Source organism: Aquarana catesbeiana, linkage group LG08, assembly GCF_042186555.1.
Source record: "Aquarana catesbeiana isolate 2022-GZ linkage group LG08, ASM4218655v1, whole genome shotgun sequence".
Taxonomy (NCBI): Eukaryota; Metazoa; Chordata; class Amphibia; order Anura; family Ranidae; genus Aquarana; species Aquarana catesbeiana.
Genome location: NC_133331.1, coordinates 196,480,267 through 196,496,294, shown reverse-complemented (window position 1 = coordinate 196,496,294; position 16,028 = coordinate 196,480,267). Strand labels below are relative to the sequence as shown.

General features: G+C 44.0%; 1 protein-coding gene across 3 annotated transcripts in view; it reads right to left on the bottom strand.

Annotated features, from left to right (window-relative positions):
• The window catches only part of SAMD8 (sterile alpha motif domain containing 8), an 82,982-nt gene that overhangs the window by 37,412 nt on the left and 29,542 nt on the right, over positions 1 to 16,028 (bottom strand). For 2 of the 3 annotated variants that reach the window (XM_073596778.1, XM_073596776.1), the window contains exon 2: positions 9,655 to 10,241. In XM_073596778.1, the coding sequence (XP_073452879.1) occupies positions 9,655 to 10,226 (572 nt within the window). In that variant the 5' untranslated portion in view covers positions 10,227 to 10,241. Of the gene's footprint in view, positions 1 to 9,654; positions 10,242 to 11,129; positions 11,258 to 16,028 lie in introns of those variants that run through there. The other variant, XM_073596777.1, reaches the window with a different exon arrangement.

Here is a 16,028-nt window from a genome sequence, read left to right as displayed (position 1 = left end):
CTGATGTACACCAAGGCGTCATTGCATTTCTCAAACGGCATATTATTCTCTACAGGTTAGTCATGACAGGCCAACAACATCACGATCCTTGTGGTGTGGGAAAAAGCCTGAAAATCCAGATATGGACAAAGCCATGAAGTCCTTCATGGATGAGATTACCTCCTTTAAATGACAGGAGAGTAAGGATCCATTCTGTTATCCAAATAACTCAAATGCGTCCTTCCTGAAGACTATTTATCATACACTTCAAAAAGCACCAGCAGAAAGGCAGATGGAGATACATATTGGTATATTTACTTAGGCCGAGTCAGGAATGCCATTGCCCACTATTAGCCAGTTTGAACCCCCTCAGAGGTCATACCGTCAACATTCCTATGAGTCCCCATGCCTTCCGGCCCAGCCATATCTACCACCCTATCCACAGACCCCTGTGTTCATACAGCTCAATGCACGAGTCCCCTCAGGCTTGAACGCAGAAGCGAATGCATACGTAGGTTGCTCCCGCATATGTAAACAGCATTAGCAACACACGTGAGGTATCTCCATGAACGTTAGAGCAAGAGCAATAATTTTAGCACTAGATCTTCTCTGTAAAGCTGGATACACACTATACAATTTTCTGCAGATTTTTTCCTTTAGATTTACCAAAACCATATAATGAGGTCAAACCTAAACACTTTTAATTTGTATGCAATCAGGCAGGCCCTTGCACTACATGGTTTTGGTAAATCTAAAGAAAAAAAATCTAAAAAAAAATTTTATAGTGTGCATGGCCCTTAATTCCAAACTGGAAACCTGTAAAAATAAAGTACCGAAGTTTGGCGCCATTCCAGGAGTATGTGCAATTTCAAAACGTGACATGTTAGGTATCCATTTACTCAGTGTAACATCATCTTTTTATATTTTACCAAAAAACTGGGTTATAGATTGTGTTTTTTTACATTAAAATTCATTAAAGTGTGTCTTTTCACAAAAAGTGTGTTAAAAAAATAAAAAATTATGATTTTTACATGTAGGAGGGAAATGCCAGAATGGGCCTGGGCTGGAAGTGGTTAAATTGTAATATGGCTTGTCTAACAATTGTATATGCTATATTAGTTTTGGCTCAAAAAAAAAAATTTTATGAAAGTTACCCTTTAACCTTCCTGGCGGTATGATTATTTCTGATTTTAGGTGCTGAAAGCGGTACAATTATTTTGCACAGAAATTTGGCGTTTTATATTGTAGGCCTGTAATTCTTAGGAATAGTTCACTTAAATCTGTCCAAACAAGAGTCTAGTAGACATCCCGGGTATGATAAAGTTTGAAAAACGAAATAAAAAATTATAATATAATAAATAACTATAAATAATTATAACAAATAATAATATAATAATAATAAAAATTATATAATAATGTAATCAAATCAAAAACACTGAAATTTGCTCAGTTGCAGAATTTTAGCTTTCGTTACTTTTAGTGTTTGATGACGGATCTCCCCACAAATCACTATCGCTCAATTCTGCAAGTGATTCTAATTTATTATCGCTGTTTTCTAGCTGCTCTAAAACCACTTTTGATATAAAGAGACAATTTTGGTTGCTATGGACAATCTCCAGTTTCCTGGCAGAAAGAACAGTTTTATATATATAAAACTGCATGCAGGACACTGGGCAGACCACTAGGGACAAAGGGGATGTGTGATTATTTGATACAATACTGTAATCTGTAAGATTACAGTATGCTGTATCTATACTGTGTGTTTCACTTTTGAATTTACCGCCGAACTCCGTCCCCGTGCGTCGCAACGCTCGCAGGGAACGGAGCTCTGCACTGTGAATCGAGCGAGACACGGCGGCTCGCCGATCACAGCGGGGAGACATCGCAGGAACCAGGGGACAAGGTAAGTATGCTCTTCCTGGATCCTGCGATGCAAGCCCGAGTCTGGCTCGGGGATACCGCTTTTGGTATAAAAAATCCAACCCGAGCCAGACTCGGGAATACCGCCAGGGAGGTTAAGAAAATTAAGTACTCTGGCTTCTGCTGTGGAAAAAAAACAAAAAAAAAAAAAACAAACATCAACACAACACGATAAAAAAGCATATCAGCGCACATCAACTCAATGCATTTGACTTGCACCAACAAGTGCAATAATCAACACATGTGATGTGAATCTACTCTAGACAGAGTACAAAAACTGTCCACTTTAATGCCCCGTACACACGATCCGAAAATCCACAGACAGATCGTCTGACTTTTTTCGCTTACTAGTCGCAAGTAGAAAATGAATAGGTTACTAAAGTCACGAAAATTCTCGTACGACAGAAAAAAAAATAAATAAAAAATGTAGTGGTGATGTCATGTGTTGTAATGTATTTGTATTGTGTACGGGCCATGAGTTCATTATTAAGAAAAGCAGCAAGTAGCTTGCGGGACATTTACTAGGACTGGAGCCAAGAGGAGGGATATTGTTTGCTACTTTGCATTTCATTATTCCTTGTGAAGAGGATTACATGGGTTTACATATCCTTTGATTGCAGAGGATGTCGTTTCATTCTACATCAATGTTATGATCTGACATTTGAGCCTCAATCCAATGTATGTCAGAAGTTACTCTAGTTCATCTTGTAGTGAAGAAATAAACAGCAGCTGCTGATTCAGACATAACTCGTGCTGGAATATATTACACAATGTAACCTCTGTAGCTTCCATAACCCCACTAGCCAGCTTACAGCGTGAAAATGGAAAACAAGTCACTAGTAAAATCTAAAATTATAAAACAACTAGAAACAGTGCAGATGCTTTGCACTGCCATTTATCAGATTTTCAACAGGTATCACCTAAAAGTATAACTAAAGGCAAAACTTGTTTTTCGTTTTGGATAGAGTGGAAGAAGAATTAGAACCCCTGTCATGTTTTTACTGCGGTCTGTGTCCACATTAGGGAGATTCACTCTACTCCATTTATCCTGTTTACCATTATTACTGAAAGTGAAAGAAAGAAAAAGAAAATCCTAGATTTTTTTGTCCCCAGATCAGAAATAGAGGGGGCATCTTCCAAAGGGGACACTAGTTCTGGTGACCTGGGGGGCCCAAAGGCATTCCCTTTATTTGCAGGGCTTTCCTATCACTTCCTGTTTTGGCAATGGGACAGGAAGAGTAGGGATTTAACCCTGCCTTACTCTATCCAAAATGGAAAAAAAAAAAAAAAATTTTTTTACTTATAGTTCTACTTTAGGCCCCTTTCACACATGCTGTCTTGATCAGGTCCGTCTGTCAGTTTTTCATGTGGACCTGATCGGATGCTCCATTCACCTCTATGGAGCGACGAATGTCAGCGGTGACATGTCCGCTGACATCCGCCACTATCCGATCTGCCAAATCCAGATGGATGGTGACCCTATTTTCCATCTGTGTGGCAGAGCGGATAGGATTGGATGAAAACAGACAGGCAGTCCTTTTTCATCCGATCTCCCCATAGAGGAGAGCGGGACTCCACAGTGAGCGGAGACGGACCTGACGCCAATTGGAAGGGAAAAACCCTTTTCGGGGTTCAAGGCCGGAACACTAGGACAAAGGTGAGGGCGTGTCTTCATGCTAAAGGGGCCTTGTCCATGGGTCTAGGGAGCCCTGCTCTCGGCTCGCCAGACCAGGTCCATTGTGCGCCAAGAAGATGGACCGCATCCGCTAAGAGGCCCTTTTCCCATTTCAGACTGTGGAAGACATTTACATTTCCCTCCTGTGAGACTCGTAACGATGTCATCCAGGGTAGCCACAAACAGACAATTGCCTTGAAATGGTAACCCAGTCAGAGCTTTTTTAGAAGCCCAGTCCGCAGATCAACACTTAAGCCCCAATACAGATCCAAGCACCACTGCAGAAACAGAGAGCTTAGCAACCAAGGGAACTGCGTCCAAGAGGTATCGCATACAAACTGCAGACCAACTTGTCCGCCAACTCAGCGAAAGCAGAGGGAATCTGCTCCCCCTCCAGGTATGTCAGCCGGATCCTTAAAAGCCAGAGACTCCTCCAAGAATCATGGTCGCCTTGCGCACCCTAGAGACAGGGGGATCCACTACAGGTGGAACAGGCCACTCCTGAAGGACCCCACAAAGGGGTACCTCACAGCGAAGCGTCTTTGGAACCACAAAGGGACGCTTTGGACACTTCAAGTCTTTACGAGCAAATATCCCAAAATAGGAGAGAGAAGGGACCGCTTTTGCCACGCGAGACAGTTTATGGGTGCCAAGGGGACCGGCACCTCTGCCGTAGCCACAGCTGCATCCTCCATCTTTAAAGTTTCCCACACAGATGTAATAAGCACCTTCTTGTGCGCCACTGCAGTTGTGGAGTAACAACCTCACTAACTGACAGGACAGGGAGTGTGGCCACCAACCCCGCAAGGTGGGCCACATCCAAAACGGCAGAGCCAGACATAGGATAAGTCGAGACCGATGAGGCAGGGGAGTACGGGGGGGTGCCATTTACCAGCCTATATGCCCAAGGATCACCTGTGAAAACGCGAACAACACAAGGGGGCGCCGACAAACCTCCGCCGCCTTAGGCCCCGAACAGGGGCGTCATCGAGGTCCCACATGGAGGACGTCAACCGAGGCCCCTCACAAGGAGCACCGGCCGAGACCCCGCACTGGGGCGCCTACTGATACCCCACACAGGGGGCACTGGCTGAGCCCCTACACAAGGGGCACCTAAGGAAACCCCTCACAGTGGACACCACTGGGCCCTTCACAGGGGGCACTGGCTAAGGCCCCTCACAGGGAGCATCCACTAAGGCCCCTCACAGGGGGCGCCTATGGAGGGTGCACTTAAACAACCCCCCAAAAGTGGGTCGCCCTCAGAGCCCTGTCCCTCTGGAAGAAGGTGCCCAGGGTGGCCGTGCAGACTAGCAGGCCGCGGCCTAAATTCTTGGCCACCTGCCGCAAATGCGCAGGTCCGCGAAGAGACCGGACCAAGCTAGAGTCGAGGAAGGAGTGCAGATGCCCGCAACGGAAAGCTGCGACCTCCGCCGTCCACATTTCGCCCCCAGTCGGTAGGCTGCAAAATCCCCAATCTAAATTTTCGGCCGCCCGCCGCGAGTGCTCGGTAGGCCGCAAAGCCACGGCCTAAATCAGTGGAGGGCCGCCGCAGGGGGCGCAGATCTGTGAATGCCTGGTCTTCTACCCAACCTCTAGGTGCCAAGGTGTACCCCCCATAGTGACAACCCTGGAGGAGGGGTGGACAGAGTGTCCGAAGTACCTAAGCCAGAGGCCTGGGCCTCACCCGGGGAAGGGTGAGTGGGGTGTGGAGAAGAACCCCAGAAGGAACGACCACCCCAGGGAGTACCCGAGCCCAACACCACTCCAGGGAAGGAGAGGAGGGGGCCCCTTACTTACCGTTCCAGCGAGTGCGCGGGTAACGCTCCCAGACAGATCCTCCTCACCACCGAAGTGGGGGGGCTGTTGGCCATGGGGAACACTGCGACACAGGCTGAGACCAGTCGTATGCGACCTCGCGAGACATTTAACTCGCAAGGCCAGCCCCCATCCAGTGGGGCTATGTCGAGGCCGACCTAGCATGTAGTTGCAGTCTGCACACGCTCTCTGGACAGACTGGAGAGGCCACTGGATCTGAGTGTCCAGCCTGTCGCCCAGTCCGGCAGGTGATTGTAGATCTCACAGGAAAAAATCCAAGAGAAAAAAGTAGCTTAAAAAGTAAAAACAAAAAATTGCCAGGTCCAGAGATCCCAGCAGAGAACTAGGTCCTTACTCCTGACTAGTCAGAAAAAAAAAAACTGAAGACCTATAGCAGAAAGGAGAGTGTATATCACCTAGGACTGCCCATGGGCGTAGCGAAGTCTTTTTTCTGCCTAGTGTCCTACTCCTGTAGGGGGGGATATAACCCTATGGGTTCTGAATTAGGAAGTGCTGTGTCTGTCATGTATGCTTTGTTTTTTCCCATGCCTTTAGTAATTAGGAACAGAAAGGCACTCCCATTAGGACCTAAGCCTTATCCCCAACCATCCAAACGATGTCCCTTAAAGAGGTAACCGAAGGGACAAGGAACAAGAGCCCCCTTCCCAAAACTACGGTTCACCAGGGGAAGGTGGAGAGAAAAACAAAAGCCCCAAGGTACAAGGATCTGGAGCCTCTGTCCCAGCTTACCTGGGCTGGCGTTTGTGGCTCCTGTTCCCACCATCGCTGCTAGCTCCGCCGACTCCATGCTGCAGTAGGAGTAGCCGCTCTGCTGTCAGCTTTTAAAAAACTCCCAGTCTCCTTGCCGCTGCGAGGACTGGAAGTCTACGCCAGCCAGGGCCCGCCTTTCTGCATTTCACAGGCCTAGAACCGGGAGCCGTGCACCCGGCCAGAAGTTCCGCCCACTTCTGGAAACGACGTTGCCCGCCATCCAGACCCGGAACAAAAAGAGTCCCGGGAACCCCAAACTCCATACTCTAGGAAGGGGGTAGACTCTCCTGGCCGGCCCAAGCTCTCGCTGAGCGGGGAAGAAGGGGGCGCTCCGGAGTATCTCCCACCCGTCTGGAGGGATGCTGGGATGGCCCAGAGGACCGTATGGTCCGATGTAAGAAATGGAAAAGAAAAAGAAGGTGAGCCATGCACTCAGGACCTCTGCCTGGAGAGAGCGCAGCCCACCCACAGTTCCTTGCAGCGCTTTCACCATGGCGGACGAAACACTACAACTGAGGCCATGGTGGAAGGGGGCTGTCTTAAAAGGAATTATTTGCAGTGTTTCCTGGGAAGTTGGGTGGAGCTACGCTCTCTCCAGGTGCTGTCCTGACAATTTGAGAAACAGCATTTTTGCTTGTACATGATTGGATGATAAAATCAGTAGAGCTTCCCCTCAGATCTAAAGTGACTGCACTTCCAAGTGCACTTGTAATGCAAAGTGGATTTTCCTTTAGTAAATCAACCCCATTGTATTCCAGTTACATGTCTAATGCCTGGGTTTGATTTTACATTTGGGTAAAAGGGAGAAGTTCTCTATTTACTGCAATTTCAACATCAATTGTTTGTTTTTGCCAATTGTGCCTGTTTCCTGGCTTTCAAAAAATTGCCTGATGGCTCCTAGACTTGGCTGGCTGGCTAGTTCCTAAATGTTACCTTGGCCACGCACTGTATGTTTTAAACTCATTAAAGCAGTATTAAACCCAAAAACAAACATTTATTATTATTATTATTATCATCATCATCATCATCATCATTTACAGCCTACCAATCCTTAGATGTGATGGCTGTATTAGTTTTCTTTTTTAGGCTTTCTTTCTTCTATTTTCATCTAGTGATCCAGCCAGCAAGTCTGTTTTTGATAAGCTCAAGCTCTCCTGCAAAATGTATCAGTTTACATGTTTGAGACAAACCACTGGAAGCAGTAGTAGACCGCCAGAAAAAGCAATGGGCCCCCCTGCAACTTTAAGTCATTATGTACTAGTATGCACCGCATACTACCACATTATGATAGACTTACCTATACACTGAGCCCACTAGCGCAGCACTGTCAGAGCTTCCTGATGCTGCCATCTTTACTTGGTCTTTCTTCTGGATTTGCGGGTTCCAGTTGTATGAGTGGCCGGGGCTGCGATTATGTCACTCGCACGCATGCATGCCGGAGCCCTTGGCTCTGCCACGGATCTCTGAAGTCCCGGCACGGTATGTCATCCCTTCAGAGCGCATGCTCCGGTGACGTCACACAGGCTGCTTGTTGTGTGAATATCTCCTAGACAGTGCAAGTTTAGGAGATTCACTGAACCTACAGGTAAACCTTATTATTGGCTTACCTGTAGGTACAAGTTCAAAAAGCGGAGTTCAATTCCACTTTAACACCGATAGGCGTGATTAAAATGATCAGCTTTTATTTATTCATGCAAAATCTTTATCCCAGAAAGGGAAACAAACTGTTTGCTGTAACTGATTGTAAAGTGTGAGATAGAGTTTGGCTTCAATTCGTTAGTGTATCTAAACCTGGAAAGATAGGACCCCACTATGCCAACATTCAATATATAGAAAAAGGATTGAATGACTTGATACAACTCTATCAAAAAACAAGTGGATTTTGTGGGCACAACATGAGACGATATTTATCTAAAAATATAAATCTTTATTACAAAATATATCAATTATACAATGTACCCTACTGACTGACAGGATCAACAAATACCCAATAAGCATGGAGATATGGATATAAATAAAGTCCATATGGAGACATGTACAAATCATGTATGAAAAAATAGGGTCCATAAGCTCCTACATGAACTCTTGCCAACGCATTTCGCAAATTGCTTCCTCAGGACATTACTGGGTAGGTGCTGGTGATCCTCAGGATCAGATATCGGGGACACCCCATGGAGTAATTCTGAAACCAAAATTATTTCTATCCACCAATGTAGATGCAAGAATAAATCAGAAATCCTGACACTCTCTATTATTGTTTGGGGGCAAACATAACAATCTTTAATAATGATTGGATATGTTCGATGCATGGGTTCCCCTTCCAAACCATACAATCTACCTTGGTTAAACCTATCTTGATCTGAGAATTACCAATGATCTTGGCTAGATCAGAGGTGGAACTTTCATCACTCTAATTCAAGTGTCAGGATTTCTGATTTATTCTTGCATCTACATTGGTGGATAGAAATCATTTTGGTTTCAGAATTACCCCATGGGGTGTCCCTGATATCTGACCCTGAGGATTGCCAGCACCTAACCAGTAATGTCCTGAGGAAGCAATTTGCGAAACGCGTTGATAAGAGTTCATGGAGGAGCTTATGGACCCTATTTTTCATACATTTTGTACAGTACATGTCTTCATATGGGTTTTATATCCATATCTCCATGCTTATTGTATTGGATATTTGTTGATCCTGTCAGTCAGTAGGGTGCTTTGTATGTTAAATGTCTTTTTAATATATATATATTTTGTAATAAAGATTTAATACATTTAACACTACCATCCCCCCCCCCCCGACCGACAATGCTGCTGTTGGCTGTGCATCCTGTGCTCCTTTCTCCAGTTATGTCTCACTAATACAGGTGGTCTGTTACTGGCCAAGTCACCAGGTGAAAACAAAGAGAAAAAAGCCAAAGAAAGGAAAACTAATGCGGCCTCCACATATAAATGACTGGTAAGCTGCAATACAATACATTTTTAATTTTATTTTTGGGGGGATAATACAACTTTAAGTTTTCCTAAACAAAGATCTTCCTCTTCTGGGATTCCCTGCCGGAACTCCTGGCTCCTCTCCTCTATCGGGTGCCCCCACAGAGACCAGCTTTCCCTGGAGCGCCCGTGTGGGCACTCTCCCGAGTCCCACTGCTGCATACATTGACAGACAGTGATACTCTGAGTCAGCCCATCCCCGTTCCAGTGTCACTGGATTTGATTGACAGCAGTGGGAGCAATGGCTCCTGCTGCTATCAATCTATCCATTGAGGAGAGAGACAGCGGCTGAAACCGCTGGGCTCGTGCCCATCGCTGGAACGAATCGGGCGCAGGTAAGTAAAAGGGGGGCTCTGGGGTGGAGCTGCAGCAAAAAAGGTTTTTCACCTGAATGCATTCTACCTTGAGACTTAACAACCCCTTTAAGAAAGAGTGAAATGTCCACAGTAGCACTTTCTTTAAGGAATCTAGACTTTACCGCAGAACTTTCAAGATATTTACTCACCTGTCCAGGAAGATATCTGGCAGTGGAGGATATGTCTGCATATCTGGAACCCGATCATGGACTATAACCATTACAAAAGAGGTGAAGCCAAACACTATGAAAACATATACACCGCTAATTGCTGTCTTCCAGTACTCAGGATCAAGTCTCTTTGGGGGGTGCTTGTTTTTTCCGTTGGAGTACTGATGAGGTTCTACACTAGAGTCTACTCCATGTCCATCATAGTCTCGTGTCAGTTCTCCATTACACAACCAGTCAGGACTAGGTGGTGCACTGATGCTGAGGGTTCCAGGACTTGCTTCCGTACCCAACCCCAACTCCTCTAGAACACTGACATGCTGCTTCTGTAGTTTGCGGATAGAAAGCATAAGATGCTTGATGTCACCAAGAACTTTAATTTCCAGTGGAGGAGAGCGCAAATCATACTCCGTTAGGGCCATCAAAGCGGTGCCATCTAATCGATGTTTGTTGCACAGGAGATCTACATAGTCACAAAACCCTTCTTCTCTCAACCATTTGGCTACATGTTTTGTGGTCCAGCGGCGAATACATAACTGGCTGTTGCTTGCCATTGCTTTAGGAGACACCTGTGTGGACAGAAGATGAGGTTAGAAGTTGGTTGTGCATGGCCATTCAGCTTAAAGTGCTATTTTTAAGTATCTTGAGAATACTGTTTATTTCAGAGATGATATGTTGTTTTCTGTGTGTACTAAATGTAAAATATCAGTGATAATCAGTTTATAGATCTATGAGGCTTTGTCTATTCTAAATAGAATACATACACTTTCAATGGTATACAAGATTTGGGGTCTTAAAAAGATATGTCAAGCTTTAATTACCATATTAATCTACTTTCCAAACTGACCGAGGATGAAGGCATCTGCTTGTTCAGCCTTATGTTATGAACTAGTAATATGGAGGCTAAACCATGCCCAGTTATTGGTAAGCATTGGTAGCCTGGGCAGCCAAAAGTCCGATATTATATCTGACAATGCAGTCTAAGAAAGCTGAAATTTAGGCTGGCCATAGACAGTTCAAATCTCAGCCTCTAGAGCAGGAACTAGCTGAGATTCGAACCATGTACGGGCAGGCTGAACACCCAAGTTTAATCGCTCAATTTGGGTACAACCAGCCTGTTGGATTTTACATGTGATTATTGCTAGCAGCCATTATAGCTGCTAGCAATAATCACCATGTTCTCCAGGCAAGGATGGCTCCCCTCGCGGGGGACAACACAATAGCTCCACGGGAGGAATTCCCTCATCATTTACTTTTCTGCAAAAAGAAAAATCACTATGTCTATGGCCAGCCTTACACAGAGGGTATGTCAGCAGAGCAAGCCAGCAGGAGAAAAAAAGGCAAGGATAAAATTAACCTATTACTTTGCGTACTAAGGGAAAAGTACATACGGTATTTACTTTAAGATGTGTCCCTGACGGCTGCCTGGCAATCGCCCTTTCTTTGCAATACATCACCTGCATTAATATTGTTCAGCTGACAGTCAGATGGGCGTCTAATGACTAATAGTTTCTGATTGAGAGCCAACACAGTTGCTGAGAAGTCAAGGGTTGAACCGATTCTGTAGCAGGTGGTGCACTGTATTGCAAAGCCATGTTAGATATTCTCACTATTAAGATTCTCTCCTCCTTTGTTCACAACCATTACCTGTGCCAGGTAAAGACTGTTACTACAGAAGTGCTCCTAGAGAGGGTTCAGCTCCTCCCCAGATGCTGTCACATTTAAAATCAGCACATCACATGGCTTGCAGTTATCAATAGACAACTAGTGTGCACATTAGTGCACTGGTAATCCATTGACACTTCCTCCAGCTTTCTAATTGAAAGCCTCTAACATGGTATGGGCAGAAAGCTGTAGGACATATCTGCAGGAGCCTAACATTGCACCCACAATCGGTGAATCGTGGGTGCAATGCTTTGCAGGCTCCTGTGGGAGAAAATACATGCACAGTTTTTTCCTGCAAAAATGGGTAGTGATGCTCTGCATTCATGGCCACACAGTATGCCATTGAATGCAGAGCGCCATGCCATGGCATCCAAGTGAGTGACGTCATTGTGGTCCTATCAAAAGACCGGAGCCCTAAAACCCGGAAGGAAGACCTGGTGAAGATGGAAGCCTCTGCAATGGTGAAAGTGTGCTGCTGGAGGGCTTTGTTTCCAATGTAAAATGTGTCATAATGTGCCATTATGCAGTACATACTAGCACATTATGGCATGAACCTGAAGGGGGTCCAGATATTTCTTTTATTCCAAGTTTACTATAGCTTGAATTCTTTTAAGAAAGGAATAAATTGTCGTGGGATAATTTGTCGTGTGCACTTACTATTGGAGAAGCAGAGCCTTATAATAAATACTGTCAGTGGGGGATGGGGATAGGGGACAGTTTGGGGGAGAAGCACAGAGCCTGGAGTTGGGCACTAGTATAGAAAACCGTATAGTGCATTTTAGACTTGCTGTGCTACCAAGCAAATTTATGTAATATATACAGTCACCTGGTGCCAACCTGTCCGGTACTCAACAAGAACTGGTATCATCTGCATTCAGAGCTCCTGTAAGTTGTATTTCTGGTTATAGCTACCTACTTTTCTAAAATACCATGATTTCCTTTAGGGTAATCCGCCAACAGATTCATGTATTATTTCCATACAAAAAAAAAGGGACAAATTGATCCTTTGGATGAAAGAATTATACCTTTCAGAAAAGTACCGTGCTAAGTAAGCAGTTCAATAAATTTGCAAAATTTATCAAAACAGAAATGATCAGTCCTAGTGAAAGTCTAATTAGGCTTGAACAAACCAATCTTGTGTTACTGAAATATCATCTTTAAATTGAAAAATTCTTTGAAATAAATCGATTGCATGACCAATCGATCTGTTATTGTTATGTGCACAAACCGTATCATATAAAAGGGGAGACAACTAGTACAGACAGGCAGGGTGGATTTGATTGAAATCACTAGTAAAAAGGCTTTATTTAAATCAACTTGATTTAAATCATCATTTTTAAAGAGCAAATGTCATCTCTGTCCCCGCAGTGGCTCCTCCTCTGACCCGCTGTTGACTCAGACAGTCCCATTCACTCTAATGGGACGGCTGGTGATGCGGCAGTGACACAACAAGGTGAAGGACGTGGCGGCAGCAGGTGAGTGGATGCCCGCTAACAGGCGCTGCCATGATGGATCTGAAATGACAGGTGCTCTTTAAATGTAAGGTCTTATTCTTGCTGGGCATTAGACTCTTTAATATTTGCAAACAAAATTAAGCTTTCCTATTCAGAATAATAAGCCGTCAGGTTAGTAAAACAGCGGATATCACAAGCGATTCAATCATACAGTTTGTAGTGTACATAGATTTTCAAAACAATGGGATAAATGGGATAAAGGAGTATTCCCGAACTTAGTTTTATCGCATGGTTACTGTGAAATTGTGAAAGTAGTGCACGTTATTTCAGCTTGCAGAGCTTGGATTCATTGAATAAGTTTACCAAAAATTTTAATATTGCAAAATATACAGCCTCATGCTACATAACTAAGCTCCATTTCCTGCTGAATAAATTATACTGTTAATGTATCCTAAATAGAAAACCATCTTTAGATAGATTTTTACTCCAAACACATTTTATTAAAATAAATTTGCTAAAAATCAAAAGAATCAGATTTAAAAAGATTTTTTTAATCTATTTTTTTAAAAATCATTGATTTTTTCCACCCTGCAGACAGGTCACTTTTACAAGAAACTTTTATTTGACCTTTTAGGAAAGAAAAGAATTTTTGGCCACTGGTTTGTGACTGCACCAATATAACAGCAGTACCACAGTGTTCATTGTGCATGTGATACATTTCCCTAGAACACTGCTCTCCAAACTGAGGCCCGCAGGCTGGATGTGGCCCTTTGCTTGCCTTTATCTGGGCCTTGTGGGAAGATTCCTCTCACCAGTATGAGGCACTATTCATCCCACTGATACCAACAATGAGGCACTATTTTTCCACTGACACCAACAGTGGGACATAATTCCTCTGACTGACACCAAGAATGGGGCACAATTCCTCCTACTGATACTAATGATAGTATTATTCCTCCTAATGACACCAATGATGGGACACCATTCCTCCCACCAATAATTATGGGACGCTATTTCTCCTCTTACTGGCCACAGGTGCTATGTAATTCTCTTTTATTCCCACTGATCTCCAAACGTGAGGAATAATTTACATACTTAAAGCGGTTGTATACCCCGCTTTCACATTTTTACCTACAGGTAAGTCTATAATAAGGCTTTCCTGTAGCCACTCACAATGCCAGAGCCGCGAACCCGGCAGGAACGCCGAGGGAACATGTCAGCTCCCTCAGGGGAGACCAGGAGGCCGATGTTGGTGCTTCGTTCTAAGGTAAATATTTCATAATGAGCTAGTATGCGGTGCAATACAACCACTCTAGCAATATGACTTGACATATACATTTGACTCTGGGGCATGTTCTACTCCCGATGGCCACAGTCTGGCTGCCCCTAATGTTTGTTTAGAAAGTTTGAAGACCCCTGCCCTAGAATATATCTGTCTGTCTTCATACCAGAAAGACAGAAAATGTACTAATATTTTGTTTCTATGGAAGTCCGAAGTCAATCTTCAACCAAAACATTTATGCTTTTAAAAAGAGTAGGGATGGGTTAGAACCCTGCAGGTTTTTTGCTGTCTGCATATCCGTTGATAAGGTTTCTACTCATGTCCTGGTGACAGGGGATTAGTAGGTTGGGAAATGAGGAGAAAAGTCTCCAATGGGGCAAGATTCTGCAACAAAAAGGATTAGGACTTTCCTGCCTCAATTAAACTGGTACCCCACAATTCTGTGTCACAGGTATAAAACGTGAATTGCAATCTCCCCTTTGGAGTCACAGGCTGCAAAAGAAATCTAAATTAAATTCAGTTTCAATCGTTTTTATTAGTATTTTGAAAAAGGCAAAAAGTAAATGAATACTGTACAGAGCAGCAAACAATCCTCGCATGCTTTGAATCATACAAGAATTGGTACAATAATGTGGGGGGGGGGGGGGGGAATGAGGAAAATCATCAGAAGATCTTGGTAAATGGGTTAGGTCTTCAATAAGGCCACAGGTGAACATATAGACATCAACAGAAATAAACAAAGAAAATAAGCTTTGGGCTATAAACAGAGTATATTATAATAAGAACATTGTCAACACTGGGAGGTAGCTGGCAGGACTACTGACCTGTAAATCAGAGTAAAGTCCAATAAGTCAGAAAGATCATGGAGGTAGAGAAGAGACCTCACTGAGATGTAATCACTGTGAATGGGCCTTCAAGAAGAAAAAGGCCTTAGTCCAGTGACTAAAACTCCTTAAATATTTTCCCCATTTCCCCCTATAGGGGGCCCCAATCCTCCCAACTATAAACAAAAATTGTTGAAGGAGGGAGAGGGAGAGAAAAAAAAAAAAAAAAAAAAGGGAAAGAGCGGTTAGAACATGATACCTAGATCAGAATCAGAGGAACAATAGAAGAGGTAAAGAGACTGAGAAAAGAAGCAAATTCGTCTGGGGATCCTGCAGTCATTATCGGCTTCGTTCTCCTGGGACCTGCAAATAAGCCAGCCAAGTGGATCATATTTTATCAAAGGTTGGTTGCTTATTTCGGAAGACACTCACTACTTATTCATTCAACATGATCCACGTAAGTTTCCGTTCCATTAAGACAATATCTATAATATGGCTTTTCCACGCTGTTGCTATAATGATTTTAGCCGCTAAAAAACAAAATTAGGGTCTGGGTATGTCGGGGGACATTTTCAACAGGCTTATTTAATACGGCTATACTCACATCCTCAGTGATATTGACCATCATCTAAATTAAATTCTAAACCTTAAAGGGTAAGTTCACGTTTATAAAAAAAATCTGAAAGGTGAACTTACACAGGACCCCCCCCCCCCAACCCCCCCTCCCCCCCCCCCGGTCTCGCTATACAGAAGTCCCGCGATCACCCCTTCACCAGTCCCGGGATTTGAAATCCCTGCAGTTTAATCTCTTAAACCTACCTCGTAAAGGTATGTATAGGAGACACTCTAATTGGTCTGCGCCGTAACATGGACGGGGTCAACCAATCAGAACCAGCCTAGCTGGTCCTGTCAGTGCTGGAGAAGAGGAGAGAAAGCCACTGAGATTTTAAATCCCTGGACCAGTAAAGTGGTGACCTGATGTCTCACAGTGGGTGATCGTGGGACTTGGGAGGGGGTCCAGTGCAAGTTCACCTAACAGATTTTCTGGAAAGGTGAACTTACACTTTAACCACTCTATTCAAAGTGAAAAAATACAGTTTTGGTTGCAGGAGGAGTTTAATTGTTCCAAAC